Source organism: Sander vitreus, chromosome 23, assembly GCF_031162955.1.
Source record: "Sander vitreus isolate 19-12246 chromosome 23, sanVit1, whole genome shotgun sequence".
NCBI classification, from domain to species: Eukaryota; Metazoa; Chordata; class Actinopteri; order Perciformes; family Percidae; genus Sander; species Sander vitreus.
Genome location: NC_135877.1, coordinates 16550486 through 16565873, shown reverse-complemented (window position 1 = coordinate 16565873; position 15388 = coordinate 16550486). Strand labels below are relative to the sequence as shown.

Below are 15388 nucleotides of genomic sequence, written 5' to 3'. Positions count from 1 at the left end.
CCTAAATAGTTTTTGCTTTATGGCAGGGGGCCTGTGTTTATTATCCGAGGCACGGAAGAGATAGGCACCGCTTGAGGGTTTATTATTTGGGTTAGCTGCATTTTTCACTGTTTATTATGCGGTTTTAATTTGGGGTCTGGCTGTGCTTTCCTGAGGAACACAAGAGTAAGCAGAGTGAGGGAGAGAGGAATGTCAGAGACAGCAACTTCTCTGCAGGATGCGAGGCTGCGCTGGGAGTCCCGTGAACCTGCCGTACCCCTGGATTGGATTTCAGCAGTGACATGAGGAGGAAAAGGGGGAGGATATTCAAGCGTCCAGATCTATGCACAACCTGAACGTCTCACTCACTGGTTTATTTTCTTGATTGAGTCTGTTCCAGCTTGTAATAATTAACAGGTTTTCACATGTGGGAGCAGAAAAATCCAGACTAACCTTTTGTTCAACCAGCAGGTGCCAAACCACCTGTGCCTTCTTCCCCATCCCCTCAGAGACACCACTCTTCCAGTCTTCTTCAATAACTCTTCATTCATCTTTCTGGCTGCTTTGGATGGAGCCCAAACTCCCTGAATTCTTTGCTCGGTGAGGGATTCCAGTGTTTATGGGAGAAATGAGCCTCCACCTTGGGCCTAAGAGTCTCCCTACATCTGGTGCTCACCCCTGTCCAACTTTCCCCTGCAGCTGAGCTTATGACCCTAACCTTCTAGTTTAAAATGATTTCTCACTCAAAAACAAAGGTGTATCTACTCAAAGCTCCCTCGTGTTGTGTTGTGTTTTAGGCGTATAGGTGCTAAATCAAAGCTGGAATGTAAACTCAAACCTAAAGTTGGCTGCTTAGCTTTGAACAAATATCCTCCTGCTTCCTTGTAAATTCACCTAAATGTATCCCAAGGTAATTATAGGACAGCAAAACACACAGATTTGCCTCATCATACAGATAAACACTCATTAAGAATAAAGTCCAGAGTCTCTTTAGTGCACTGCAAAGTCAAACTCTCCATTTATGGTCCTCCCTGTAGCGAATACAACTAACACACATCACATCTAATCCGCACTCTGAAAAGGGAATCAAGAGCTCCAGGATTACAGGGATTGGCTCATTTTTCAACATGGCCACCTCTGACCTTTTAAGCTGGCTATTTGGAAACACTCGAGAAGTGAGTGAATAATGTGACTTGAGTGGTCAAAACCAAAGATAGTGATAGTGATGGTTTTTTTGTACCCATATTCAGTCATTAGTTTGGCTTTTGTTCAAGTTGACTGCCCTATTTAATAACTAAAACAATGTGCAGAGCAGAAACAGACTGCGGTCTGGTTCAGGTATTTGGAATGAAACAATCAGAGAAACTAGAAAGTACGGAAAGGGAAGAAAGACAGAAAAGGAATGAAAGTGAAAGAAAAATATGGGACCAAATTGGGAAAAGATGTGGCACATGTAAGTAACATGTTTAGTCTGAGAGAGAAACTAAACAAAACAATACTACTGCTTCAGCCTCACACTGTAAGGCTTTTTTGTTGTTGTCTGAGTGCAGAAATCTTGCTGACGGACAGCCTCAGCTGCTCTGTGCTGCCTAATCCACAGCGAGAGGTAGTGAAAGGTGATCAAACGTCTCCTTCAGCCCCGGCACACTATCCAGCCACTGAGGAAAGGTTACTGCACCGCTCATGGCTCAGGCCATGAGTGATCGGCCAGCTCATCCACACTGACTCATGCAAGCATGCAAAGCTAAACCTGCCTACCCCTACAGTACACTCTACTTTCAAGGGAACATCAAAAATTCACAAAATAATCTATGTCAAAGAAATTAAATAAAACAACAGAATCAAACCCAGAGGCAGGAGTAATGCCCACAGGCCTTTAGTATGGAGGAGTGTGATTACATTTTAACCACGAACAGATTAATGGTAGGTCTGACAAGCAGTGCCACCTCCTGCAGAGGTCTGACCTTTTGCTGACACACAGCAGGACTATACAGGGACAAGGATTGTCCAAGAACGGAGCTTCAACGCCTAAAGTAACAGGCCTAAGTAAAATGAAGGCCCAAGTGAAACACTATCAAAGATTAAACTGATCCAAAACAACAGCATAGTTGCACAAGACCTGGAAAGTCTAGGTAATCCGTGTACTACAGCCCCAAGCTAGCCTTGATTATCAACCATTTGTTCAGCATTAGCTCACTAAACGCATGGCATCAGTGCAACCTCATTACATCTGCAGAGAAACACAACAAGTTCCAAGTTAATGGTTTACATTCATTTTGGCGTTGCAAGCTTGTTATTTGTTCTTACCTTCAAAGGAGAGGAAGACTCTTGGCAGAGGCTGTGGGAGGCTGGAGACCCCTGTGAAGAGGAGAGAGAGAGCCAGGAGCGCCATAGCTAGCACCAGAGGTGGCCTGGCCAACCCCTCCGGCCTGCCCATGACTACACCACTCAGGAACCCCGACCAGTCACCACTGCCTGTTGGTAGTGTTTGAAAGAGAACAAAAAAAAGATAGAGTTTTCCTTTATTTGAAAAAAAAAAGTTAAGTTTTTGGGCTTTTGTCTCTTCCACCATCTTAGCTATCATTGGTAAAGCTAACTAGCCACTTTGGTTGTTCATATTCCCAATAAACTGCAATTTCTGCTGCTGGAAATGTAACACACATCACTGCTTGTTTACCAGAATTAGTGTTGTGAAAAGAAATTTGCCTTAAAAGATGTGTAAAACAAAATGTGGGTATTTCTTTTTAGCTATCTGACATAAATATAGTTTGAACAGCATTTAGCACGGCCACACTACATGTTGGAAATACAGGAAGTTAAAGCAATATGAAATTACTTTTTTTGGCCACTTGGGGGCATCGGAAAAAAACTGTAAACACATTGCCAAGGACAAGGACCCATTAACACCCAAGTTAACATGGGTAATGTGTTAGCATATTTTACACTTCTGACAGATAAAGTGCAACATTAGCATTCATTTGGAGTCATGTTTCTTGACACCTGGTGAATAATAGTCCAATAGCCTACTCACTGTCCCTTTAGCTCTGGGTTAATCTCCACTATTTCCTGATGGAAATATCTGTCTCTTTAGCAGCTAAATGCTCAACTATGCTCACCAGCTAGTCGCTTACTATAGCTACATGCTGAACTGCTAAAAAGCTCCATAAAGCTGAGCAACGGATGATAGTTTCCTGTGAGCAACACCTTTCGCATTACAAATTTGATGCTTTGTTAATGTAAAAATATTGACTAGTGAAGTTTTAAATGTAGTTTAAATGATCATATTTATGAACATCTTAAAACTTTCGTACTCAAATTTAGCCCAGTTAAATGTAGTGTAGGATTTAAATAATTTGAATCGGTGGCACCCAGTGGGGGTATAAACAAAGTGTGAAGGGTGAAAGTAAACAGGCTACATTCATTTTACACCTTAAAAAATAATTAAAATTTAAATAATTAAGAACTATTGATTGTATAAAAGTTCTATAAACAGTGGCTTTCATGTCCGTGTCTTTTGATCTGTAAATCACCAAATCTATGCTTACCGGGATGCAGTGGTTTCAAAACACAATGTCTCTGATCATACTAAATTTAAATCCAGTACTATCCGTTGCTATGAGGATAATTCTTTAAGAGAAAACAGAAATAACACAGAACACACATGACTGTTATTATCGTTACATTTATTTGTTAAATCATCAGTCTGACAGGTCCAGAAACGCTGATTTATAAAGTAAATCACAGCATTAACGACACTGAATGAAGACATGGATGAGAGCACAACATGTCAGATAAATCCCATCACTTACTATATCCTTGCAGATGTACATCTCTTAAATATGGATGAGTTAAATCTGCACAAAAGAGCTGCCAGAGAAATGCTCCCCTCAGCCATCACTTGTTCCTTTTCCATAACAGGACAAGAGCAGCTCAATTATTGATAGAGGCAGGTACTGTACTGCCTGCCTGCGGGACACTTACTCCTGCAATGCAAAACTCAACTGCTGGAGAAAGACTTGGCTGTTTTAACCACCCAAACTGGCTGTTACACGACCTGTGTGCACAAAACACATTGCACTAGATAAAGAGAATGTCCCTTTTACATGCAAAAAGAAAACACAAGGGGGGGGTGGATCTCTGCTCTCATAGCTTAAAGATGTGCAATGAAAAATTGATGGCCAGGAGATAGAAAAGCTGCATGATTGCTATGAAAATTTCAGTTTGGGGTGTAGTGTACAAATAGGTTGAGATATGGGTGTGTGTGGTGGAGTGAAGCATGACTGATATGTAGCTGAGGTGGAATTCTACAGTTCAGGTGCATAAGGATAACAGATGGAAAACTGCACTGGAGAGAAATAAAACAGCATGGGGCTTATCCAGGCGGCCTGGCCACGGTAGTGCTGCAGGCCCTCTCCTGCTGCATCATCCACACTCCCTCCCCCAGAGCCTGCTTCATATCGGGTGTCTTCCACAACTTTAGCCTCCAGGCGGATGGCTCTGACCCTGTACTGAGGCTCAGCTCTTGACCTGCTCTAAGGAAAAGTCAATTGCAGTCAACTGCAAGACTTTCAAATCTCTGAATATTGTGACCATGAAAATGAAATTTTTTTTCAAAGCTGTGTTAATAGCTGAGGCATTTTCAAGGTATATGGCCATGCAAGACCCTCAAGAGTTAACCAGCTCAAAACTTTCATGTTTTTGCTTTTACGTCTCACAGCAGCCAGGTCCAAGTCAAGTCTCAAGCTCTCCTTTTCATGATTTAAATCAAAGTTCTATTTCTACAGCTTTGAGAATAGGGAGACCTTCTTAGATGCAAAGTAGTTTCAATGTAAACTGCTGATGTCTGCGGATTATCCACAGTAAGGGGGATCTCAGTTTCTGGACAAGACAATTTTGTAAAAAAAAATAAAAAAAAATAAATAAAAAAGAAGTAATTTTTAAATGCTGTGACACAACACAAACAAAATTATGTTTTGCATTTGTGTGAGTGCAGAAATATCAAAACTTGGGCCAAAAAACAACTAAAAAGAACAAGATACCAAGCACAGTTTCCTAGAAATTATGCCCATATTGTATAATTCCGCATGCTGTGATCTTTATGTCACGAGGCTGAAAGTAGGGTGTGTGGAGCTCAGTGGAAGGGGGTGAAGCACATCTGACTTTCCTGCAAAAGACTGGAGTTTGTGCCCCATCGCAGACCAATTAACAAATGCCTTTTTATTAGCCTTAAACACTGTTTTTCCCTAACTTTAACACATTAGTTTTATTGTCTAAACTTAACCTTACAACCTTAGTTTATTGCCATAACCATAGTCTATCCTTAACCTAAACCATACTGTCGTTGCCATGAGCAGTAATTAAAGAAAGTGAGAGTTTTAAAAAGCATTGGACTTAAAAATGTTGTCATTGAATGTAATGCGTTTTAAGAATTGTCTCAATACTGGCATTCTTGTTTGGCGTTATAGTTGAGTTACCACTAAGTGAGAATAATTCTTTTTTTGTCATTTAAGTGACCCCTTTAAACTGTTGAACAGCCACACCTATCCCTACCAGGGAGAGGCTCTGGCATGGAAACGGTCTCACAGCTGCTAAACTCATTGTCAGGGGAGTTAGTCTCCTCCTGAGCATCCTATGACATCCCACCAGGTCAGGTCCAGACACTTCCTTCCATTCTTCCTTTGATGATCGCCACACTGACACATGAATGAGCTCACTACCAGCCTTGCTCACACTTGTGGAGCGACGTAACGCTCAACTGGATTAACGGGGCTCCCAATAAAAGGCGCATTAATGTTTGTTGCCATGAACAAAAATAATAAATACTTCAATTAATTATGTTGAGCTCTTCAAAGTCCAGAAATTCCAGTGCTGAGAGTCAGCCAGGAATCTCTGCGATGGCAATTAAATGCCTCCACAAAAGGAGGCCAGCCTGAGTGAGTGGAGAGTTATATTTCCAGTGGGGTGTAATGATAATTGTGTTTATTGTGCATTCCTTGGCTAACAGCCTAATGAATTTTCCATCTCGCTATTTCAGATGCACTACTGCTCAAAAAACAATGTTGATGAAAGCAGAAAACTGCATAGCTGTACAAGCAAATAGTCTTGTTTTCCATCTTCCAAACTGGGTCTGTGATTGTTTGGCTCGCATCTGGTCCTGTTAATGCTTTAAACACATGAACACTATTTAACTACGAGAAATTCAGGCTAGAAATCTTTCCATCTGGATTCACATTTGATAGATTTAATAGTATTTTAGTCAAAATTTTTCTTGACTGGAGAACAAGAATTGAAATGGTAAACAACTTGCATGTTGCTCCGGCTGTCCCGGCTCTAACAGGACAGTGTGTGTTCATACCACACCCTTTCATTCAGTTGTCAGCGGCTCTGTTACAACCACACGTTCCTTCACTCACACTCACACTCACACACATCTAGCAGGCGCAGCTATGAACAGCAAAATGTGTGTATTTCAAGTATTTAAACTTCAGACCTACTGAATAACTAATATGAATCTTGTGATCACAGCAGTTAGACCCTGTGACTCTAGACAATCTTCACATTGTCAAATAAGAGCTTTTTTTACAGTAATAAAGAAACATTTTCTGGTATAATAAAGTTATATAAAAATACTAACCTAACCAAATAACCATTTGTAAAAGCTAATTTTCTGTTTTTAGCTTCAGGGTAATACAGAAACTGCAACAAAGTCGTGACTCATATTCTGGAAATGTATACTGTATCTAAAATAGACAGCACACCCAAAGCATGTGAGAGAAATACAGCATGTCATAGTAGTCTGATGTAATATTACACAAGATTTAGAAGGAGCAGCAAGTTAAATTTGTTAAATTTGTCAGACTCTACAACAGTCAGATTGAGTTTACTTCCAGCTATTCTCACTGGTGGGACTCTGCACCTGTTAGTCTTCTGCCCACCACCTCCTCTCTGCATCCATTGTGTGATCTGCTCCACTACAGTACGGTGCAGTACAGCAGGTAGACCCTCTACCCACAGAGACAGGATCCAGATCAATCCCTGGTCCAGGAACTCACCTTTCAGGAGCTTCCTCCAGGGCTGGTCCCACTTGAACAAGCTAGTTACCAAACCAGATCTGGGTCTTATGTATCCCCCTTAAAACACCTTGTTTCCAGTTTCCACCAGTGACACCAAAGAGGAAAAATGCTGCTATTCCATCTAAGTGCTCACAGAGCAGGCTTGACTAAGAGAGCACAGGACAGAGGAGAGGAGAGAGGGAGGAGAGCGAAAAGACAGAGAGGGCTGGTGTCCTATTACACTCTCTCCACTGAAGTCCCCCTCCCCCTTCCCCTCCTCCTCCTCCTCACCCCTCCCTTCCACGATCTTTCCCCTTCCCTCCCTCTGTTAACTAGACAGCCAACTTTAACATGTACAGCTCAACACATCAGAGAAGTGGGGGGGGACTCGTCCCTCACACGGAGAGGGTGAAGCTGGAAAAGGTCAGACACATTCAGGACAAAAGCTGCTTTTCATCTGTGGATGATCAAATAGCACTTACAAAAATATAAAATGTGCCCTACATTATATGAAAAATGTTACATTTTCCATTTTCATCCGCATATTAAGTATCAACGTTTCCACAATAATCAGTTCAGTTTTATTTATATAGCAAAGTTTTAAAAAAACATAGTTGACCAAAGTGCTTAACAAGCTAAAAAAAATTAATCAGTTTGTAAGTGTGTGCTCGGACCATTTTAACAACCAAGTTATATCAAAGTAACCCTGCACGGCAGCTGGATTCTCGCCGGATCAAACAAAAATCTAAAAATGTGTATTTTAGTGTGTTAGCATGCTAACATTTGCTAATTAGCACTAAACACAAAATACAGCTGAGGTTGATGGAATATCAAAGATTTTCACCATGAATGTACTTCATTTGATGGAAATCTATCCAATAGTTGTTGAGATGTTTCAGTCTGGACCAAAGTAATGACATTCCGGTAACACTGCTGAAAACAGTTGAGTTATTCCTTTTTCCTTTGCTGATGGATTCTTTCCTAAACTGCCTTCACCATTCAATAAATTAAATATCCTCCTTTGAGTAATCTTGCCACATAAGTAATGGATTTCATCATCATAATAGATGGTGAAGTAAAGTAATAACATAGGACATTTTTCATCCGATGTGGTCAGCCAAAAAAAAAAAGAAAAAGATGAGGATGCTTTTGGTGAGCGAAGCACGCTCCGTTTCAAACCAGGAGCACGAAAACCCCAACTTGGTCGAGAAGAAGAAACTTTCAGTTAACACAATCGCTTTTAATGGGCTCATTGGGGAAAGCTTGCGCAGCACAGGTACCTAAAAATGCTATGTTGAAGGTCCAAGCCATGCCAAACGCTGCATCAATACTAACACTTATCCCAGGACAGATTTGTAGCAACACAAGCCCAAACCAGCGGAGTCATGAGTCTGGAAAGACTTGGGTGCGTTAGCCACTAGCAACATGTATTAGAGTTAACTATTTCCATACTGAGCTCCAGAGAGAGAATCTATGCTCCGTTTGCATTTTCATGAATGGATGCATTTGGGTTGTCACTTTACTGTAGGTATGAGCCAGGATGTGAAGGATTCTACACTTTTACACGTTGGCTTTGAGGTAGAATTAGAGTGAGTAGAATTAGAGTGTATTGCTAAAATCCCCACTCAGGAAAGAAAGGAAAGGGAGTGTGTCAGCTAGGTCTCTGATGAAAGCGTCTGACATGCAGAGAAAGTGAAATGGGGGAGGAAAGAAAGGAATCTCTGGTGGCTCAGACAGGAGGAAATAATTACCCTTCTCCCTGACAATGGAGCCTGATTTACGCCTCTCCAATTAAAGTGTCAGGATAGTCCACCAGAGCCATGCAGGTTTTTCATTGGGCCCGATTGCACGCTCATCATTGGTGGAGAAGAAGAAGAAGAAGAATGGAAAGAGGTGTGTGAGAGCAAAATAGAGACGAGGCGTTTACTATCCCCACGACAGAGCTTCAGCAGTGAATGAACTTAATGAGTGTGATGAGCCAAAGAGAGCGTGACTGGTGACAAACACCACGTAGGTGTAATGTCTGACAGGAGACATGATTATAGGGAACTATGTCTTACCGTAAGCGATCATAAATCATAAAAAAAACACAAAAAAAAACATGTGTGGCTTATTCCACAAATGAGGTTTGTCTCTGACCAGAAAAAAAAGTCAGGTCAAGCAACATCTGTTACACAATTCACAGGTGGCAAGGCTTAAGGTGTTGGCGGGTGCTGCGCATGCAATGCTCCTCTCTCGCTTGAGCTGTTGGCCATGCGCACACACACATCCTGTCCCTTGTTAGCACTGCAGATGTTACGCTGATTTGTCACACTGACGTTAAATGCGCAGGCCAAGGTCAGGTGAGGCCCTCCCGTGATGCCCGCCATATCACATGTACTGTATGCACTTGGTAAGATCACAGGCTTCAACTGTAGCATGCTAATACACTATCACCACTGCTGTAGTATTTTACTATGGGTAACTGCTCACATTTCTTTTATGGTTTTGCTCTTTCCTGTGCACCTAAAGCCCCTGACACACCAACCTGACAGCTGACCGTCGGCAGAAAAGGCAGTCGGACTGATCAGTCGGCTCCCCCAGGTCCAAAAAGTGCCTTGGAACACACCGAAGCCACGCCGTCTTGAGCATACGTTGTATATGAAAACTGGAAATGACAACGCGTCACGTGGGTCTGGCTTCTCCAGCCGATAGTAATGACGGCTTGTTCAAAATACGATCTCGTATTTTACGAACATAGTTCACTGAACGTATTTCTAAGAACATTTTAAGCGAGAAATAGGTCATACAGTTGTCTTCATTTCAGATCGACAAAGATCAGTTTAAAAGATTTTCATCAGATTTTGAGAGGCCACCAATCAGATTGGTGGAGTGAGTCCGACTGCCCGCCCTCCGACCCAGCAAGTCAGGTCGGCCAAAATGAAGGCCGACAGCTCGGAAAACACACCGAACAGACTCCAGTCACTGACCTCGCCAGACTGTCCAACAGCCGATTATCGGGTTGGTGTGTCAGGGCCATAAGACAGAGAAACATGATCAGCTCAACACAAGAAATCCATGTATTTCCTATAAAGCTGAACAACCAGGAAATCTCACAAGAAAAGTGTTCTTCTGTGGTTTGCATGTTTCTTTGCCTACCAATAGTTTAGATAGATAGTTTCCCAAAATTGGTGGGAAAATGATCACAGGCATTTGAAGCTTTGGTGAAGCTGAAACTAATTATTGTATTCAACAATTAATCTGTAATTAAATCTATTGTCATAATTTACTGATTATTTAGACTATAAAATGTCAGAAAATAGCCCAAAATCATAATTTTTCAGAGCACAAGGCGATGTCTTCTTTAGAGTTATATAAAACAGGAAAGCACAGAAAAATAAAATGCTCAGTCATACACATTTCAGTCAATGTAATACAGCAAAAAAAGACATCCCAATTAGCTGGTTGACAATTTCTTGGTAATGGTTATTGAAATATCAAGGAGACTAGCAGCTTGTCATTTTCCAGCCTGATGCGTGATTGAACCTCTAACTTATTGGTGTGCTGCACATATTGTTTCTAGGATTTTTGCCATCAGGGCCGCTGAGATGATTTAACACATGTTTATTCCATCTGTGCAGCCAGTGCATACTTGTGGCTGACACTTCTATAAGCCCGTGAAAGTGTAGAAAAACAAAAAAAGGCAGAGACGTGAATAATGGGATCGCTAATTAGCTTGCAAGGCACTAAAGGGCAGATCTGATTAATGCTAAAGAGGAATAGGCCCCGCCCTTCACTTTCAACCGTTCACTCTGAGAGATTAATAGAGAGGTTAAGCCACCCCTGCAAAAAGAAGTGAGGAATTCTGCCAGAGTCACGCTCCGTGTCAAAAAAGCTTGAGAGAAATCTCCCTGCACCTCTTTCTCAGTGTCTGAATTCATCAGCTGGAATCCATACATTACTGTACATGCTGTGTGCTGCACCGCTCTCTGCTCTCTAATGTGGAGTGACTGCGGCAAAAAAATGAGATGGAGTGTGACTTTCTCTGTGAGAGGGTCATTTCCATAATAGGAGGACATCAGCAGTGCACAATATCACGCTGCAGATGAAACAAAAAGGTCCAGCACCATAGGCTATAGCAGACTGGCACAGAGGGGAGGGAATACGGAAAGGATAAATCACCTGATGAGCTACAGAAAGGAAACATTTAGTGAACTCATTGCAGTGATTCATTTGTCCACAAATTTTTGTTCCAATGGAACACAACCAGACCCACATGTTGTCGCTGTTAGGTATGGACCCAGTTTTTGAGGGTGTAAGATGGCGTTTCGGAGTAGCTTAGGGACCAACAACAACAACAACAGTGATGCCTAAACATAACAACAACAACCGCTAAAAAAGCCACGACCTCGCGATCCTCTGTACCTGACTGACAGCGACCCTTTTTCGGTTCTACTACTTTCTAGACCCAGTTGTAGGCCTATATACAAATTTAACATGTAGCCTTTCTTCCATCTGTCTAAGTTTATGTGTAGATGGAAAAAAAAACATTTGTTGTTGCATGATCTACAAAATAATTTACTAAAAGTTGTATGTTTATACACTGTACATTAGACATTATGGTTGCATGTCAGTTTGTAATGAAGTGGGAATCATCTTACTGTCCAACATATCATAGCCGTGAAGCTGGCGAATGGTAACGTTAGCCACAAGATTCCATATTCCATAACCTAATACACCATACACTGCAGAGCGACCTGTGGAGAACGTAAGCTATGTCCTAATTCAACAATTGAGGCTCACGGTTGCTTAGCTTGCCCGGTCCTCCACTAACGTTAGCAGTTAGTGTGTGTTAGCATGGCAGCGTTAGCTAGCACCAGTCAAGATCACTTAACCGGCTGTGTCTCAATTCTTTTGCGAGTAACTAACTTGAGTACTCTATATAGCCTAATTTGCTGCGAGCACAACATTTTTGTTAATAAATGTTTATTTATAAATAAATTAGCGTAAAGCTTAATGCTTACCTGTTAAGGAGGAAATTAGCCAACTCAGCGTCCTTTTGGGCTCAAAGCTGGCTCCATCTTTTAAATGCATCTCCAATATTTACCTGTGTTTTACCTTAACTGTTTAAAAGATGCAGAGTTTTTTTTAGGTTGGGTGAAATTAATCTCTGTTGATCCATTTCATTTAGGTGCTGCAGCACAATGTTTTTTGCACGTTTGCGTTTCATGTCTGGCAACCCGGATGTCAAAATGGGCAGTTGACAACAACACACAGGCCAAAACTAAAACAACAATTTCAAAGGAGAAAACTGGCTTTACCATTGTTGTCAGAGAAGATAGTATTTCAACTTAACTTGTTTCCTTAATATCTGACGACATATTGTTGCCATGTTTTGATTTAATACTGTAAATATGTTACATGTTGGCCCTTTAAACAAACAAAAGCCTCATAGACAGCAAAGATTCCACTAATCCCACACAGAAATCCCTTCATGATCAAACAGCAGCTTTAAATCACTTATGGTCAAAACCACCCACATATCAGCACGGGTGAAACAATTAAAGCTGCCAAGTCAGTCGGCAATATTACATTTTAACCTAAGCTTTAAGATATATAGTAATTAGTAATGTATAGTGACTCTACACCTTACATTCAGGTAAGCGTTACTCTCTGGGCTGGAAGTAAAACCAATACAAAGAAAGGAATCCTCTGTCCCCCCCCCCCTTCCCTAAGTCCCACCTGGTACAGTCCTGATTGCCTGGACAATCAGGAAAATTGCCAGCACATGTTCATGAACGCATCATCCAAATTAAAGCAAACAAAACACTAAAAAAGGAACAAAAAAGGCTAACTGAAATCATCATTGTATGACTCTAATTTTGCATCTATAAAATGCAAATGCAATGTGGGATTGTAAGCAGAGAGTCCTTTTAAAAAAATAAATACTTTTTTGTCTTTTGAGCTCCGATCTTTTCGTCCACCTTCTTCCAGTTTTGTTGTTGCAGTCAGTGGCTAGTGACCATCACCACCAGCTCACCACGGCAACATGATGTATGTCCACAGCAAATGCCCCAACATGTCCCCAGTATTAGTGAAAAATAAATTTCAGGCACTTTTAATGATTATGGGCACGTACATGCAGGTTAACATGCATACAGTGATCTGCATTCCTGTTGTGAACCTTTGCATACCTACGTCTTTAAAATGTTTCTTTTCTGTAGACTGGAGATGGGTGAGATTTGACTACGCTTCAATACAAAAAAATGGCAGGAAATAGGAAAAGTGAATTAGAGTTACATACACATATTGTCAGATTTAACACTTATACACACGCAGCACAGTGCCACTGTCTTTAGCAGAAAGGAAGAGCACATTTCTACATGATTTTGTGCCACTTTTGAATACAAAATCGAGTGCTGTATGAAATGGCCGTTGAGGAGCCCATCTGTCCCTGTTCTACCTGACACACTATACTGGTGATCTGTGTCTTCTTTACCATCATTGCACATCATTTCCTGTCCTCCACACTTCCACCTCAGTGGGTGGGAGGGACATAATAAATCAAATTAAAAGTTCTCTACTTGAGGCATTAACTTCCACAGGGGAACTAATGGAATCTGGTTGTGATTTATCCCACTTCCTGCTTCTTGTGTAGCTGCTGTACTGCATGTGATACAGAGCTCCACACTTACATCTTAACAGATTTAATAGAAAAAGCCATCCATAAGTTTATTGGTCTGTCTAATAAACGTACTTACACGTTAAACAGTCAATGTTACAGTAGTTGTGGTTTTCAGAGGCAGCTTTACAAGCCTTGTGTGAGATGTATGTTGTTTTCTGGTTTCTTAGTAATTTTCCAGATATCAAAAGCTCCATATCAGGACAGAGCAGTGTTCTGTGTTGATCATTTCTTGATGCATGCTTCTGATTTCCTGATACACATTGTAATACTTTAAATGATACGTATCTGTCTTTAGGGATCAGCAAGATTACTTCCAGAAGATGACATCTAATACATTTAGGTTTCCCCTCAAGTAGCTTCCAATTTTCTTCAGACTGTATGGCAGTGGCAGTGACATATGTGTATTCCACATCTGTTTGTTTCAAGGCTTGATTGGAGCTATGTCATGCCTGCATGAAGTGAAGTTATTCAAATTCATGATTAAATCACAAAAGGTCTAGGTGTCCTGTACACCTGTTTGCTCTTGTTAAGTGTGACATATTTGGTGCTTTTTGAATGTTGAATGGAGTTGAAAATTAAGTTAATTGGGATTAAATGATAGACCTACTGGTGGTTCTGGGGAAGATTTTCATTTACACTTAGCAAACCTGAATAAGTGGGCAACTCGCCCAAGGGTGTGGATTGTCTTCTATCATCCACACTTTGTCAGATAAATTATAACAGAATATACAAAATAATGTGAAAAATGTACGGAGATTATGAAACAGTGTGAACATGGGCATATACTTTATAATTGTTTAGCATCTTTTTGTTGTTGTTTTGTGTCTGTTTGTAGTTGCTTAGTATCTATTTGTAGTAATTTTGTGTCTCTCTGTAGTTGTTTTGCCCCTTTCAATAGTTTTGAATCCCATTGCGTCTCTCTGCAGCTGTTTTGCATCTCTTTTAGTTGTTTTGCCAGGGGTCCCCTGACACTTTGGGCCCCTGGGCCTGCAACCGGTAAACCCATTCAGTAACCATCTATGAGTGTGAAGAGTGAATATTCAATGTAAAATACAATAGGTTGCTAAAATGAAGCCCTGGTTTCATGGGGTAACATAAATGAAAATATGAAACACAGCATATTTTTGACAAAATGGCTTTTCAAAGGGCTGGACAACATTCATATGAGTAACACAATAACATGCCTGGGTGGCAAAGAGTTGTTTAGTAACAGTGTAATGAGAAGACTGGGTATGTGAATATTTGGCTCTTAGTCTGGACAATCACTTTGGGATCCGACAAGATGAGACAATCGGCCCCAGAGACTCCGATTTTTGGATTGAGTGGATGTATTCAGAACGAGTGACAGCTAGTGGGAGGAGAGTCCTGGAAGCAGATTCTGGAAAAATGGGCTTTCTGGAGGGAGGAGAGGTTGTAAGAATGATAGGTTTGGGAGAGCTGTTGGCCACCAAGCTGGACTCTAGTGTTGGGGATTCCACGCTGGAAGCAACTGGTGGCCAGAGAAATTGCTTGATTGGGAGGCTGACAGTGTTGGATACCATTGAGGTGGTTCAATATCTGATGTTTGATCTAGTCTCTGAAGTGGGTCTGAAGATGAGGGCTGAAACAAGAGCTTAGAAGGGACTGTGTGCAGAGGGGATTTTTAAGAAGAGGGCAGTGGCAATACCCCAGTGAAATCTGGGAAGAAAAATTG

General features: G+C 41.2%; 1 protein-coding gene across 1 annotated transcript in view; it reads right to left on the bottom strand.

Annotated features, from left to right (window-relative positions):
• sema3c (sema domain, immunoglobulin domain (Ig), short basic domain, secreted, (semaphorin) 3C) overlaps positions 1–7207 on the bottom strand; it is a 41078-nt gene extending 33871 nt beyond the window's left edge. The window contains exons 1-2 of the mRNA XM_078242985.1: positions 7032–7207; positions 2287–2454 (exon numbers count right to left, since the gene is read on the bottom strand). Of these exons, the coding sequence (XP_078099111.1) occupies positions 2287–2416 (130 nt within the window). The 5' untranslated portion in view covers positions 2417–2454; positions 7032–7207. The remainder of the gene's footprint in view (positions 1–2286; positions 2455–7031) is intronic.
• Positions 7208–15388: the final 8181 nt, after the last annotated feature.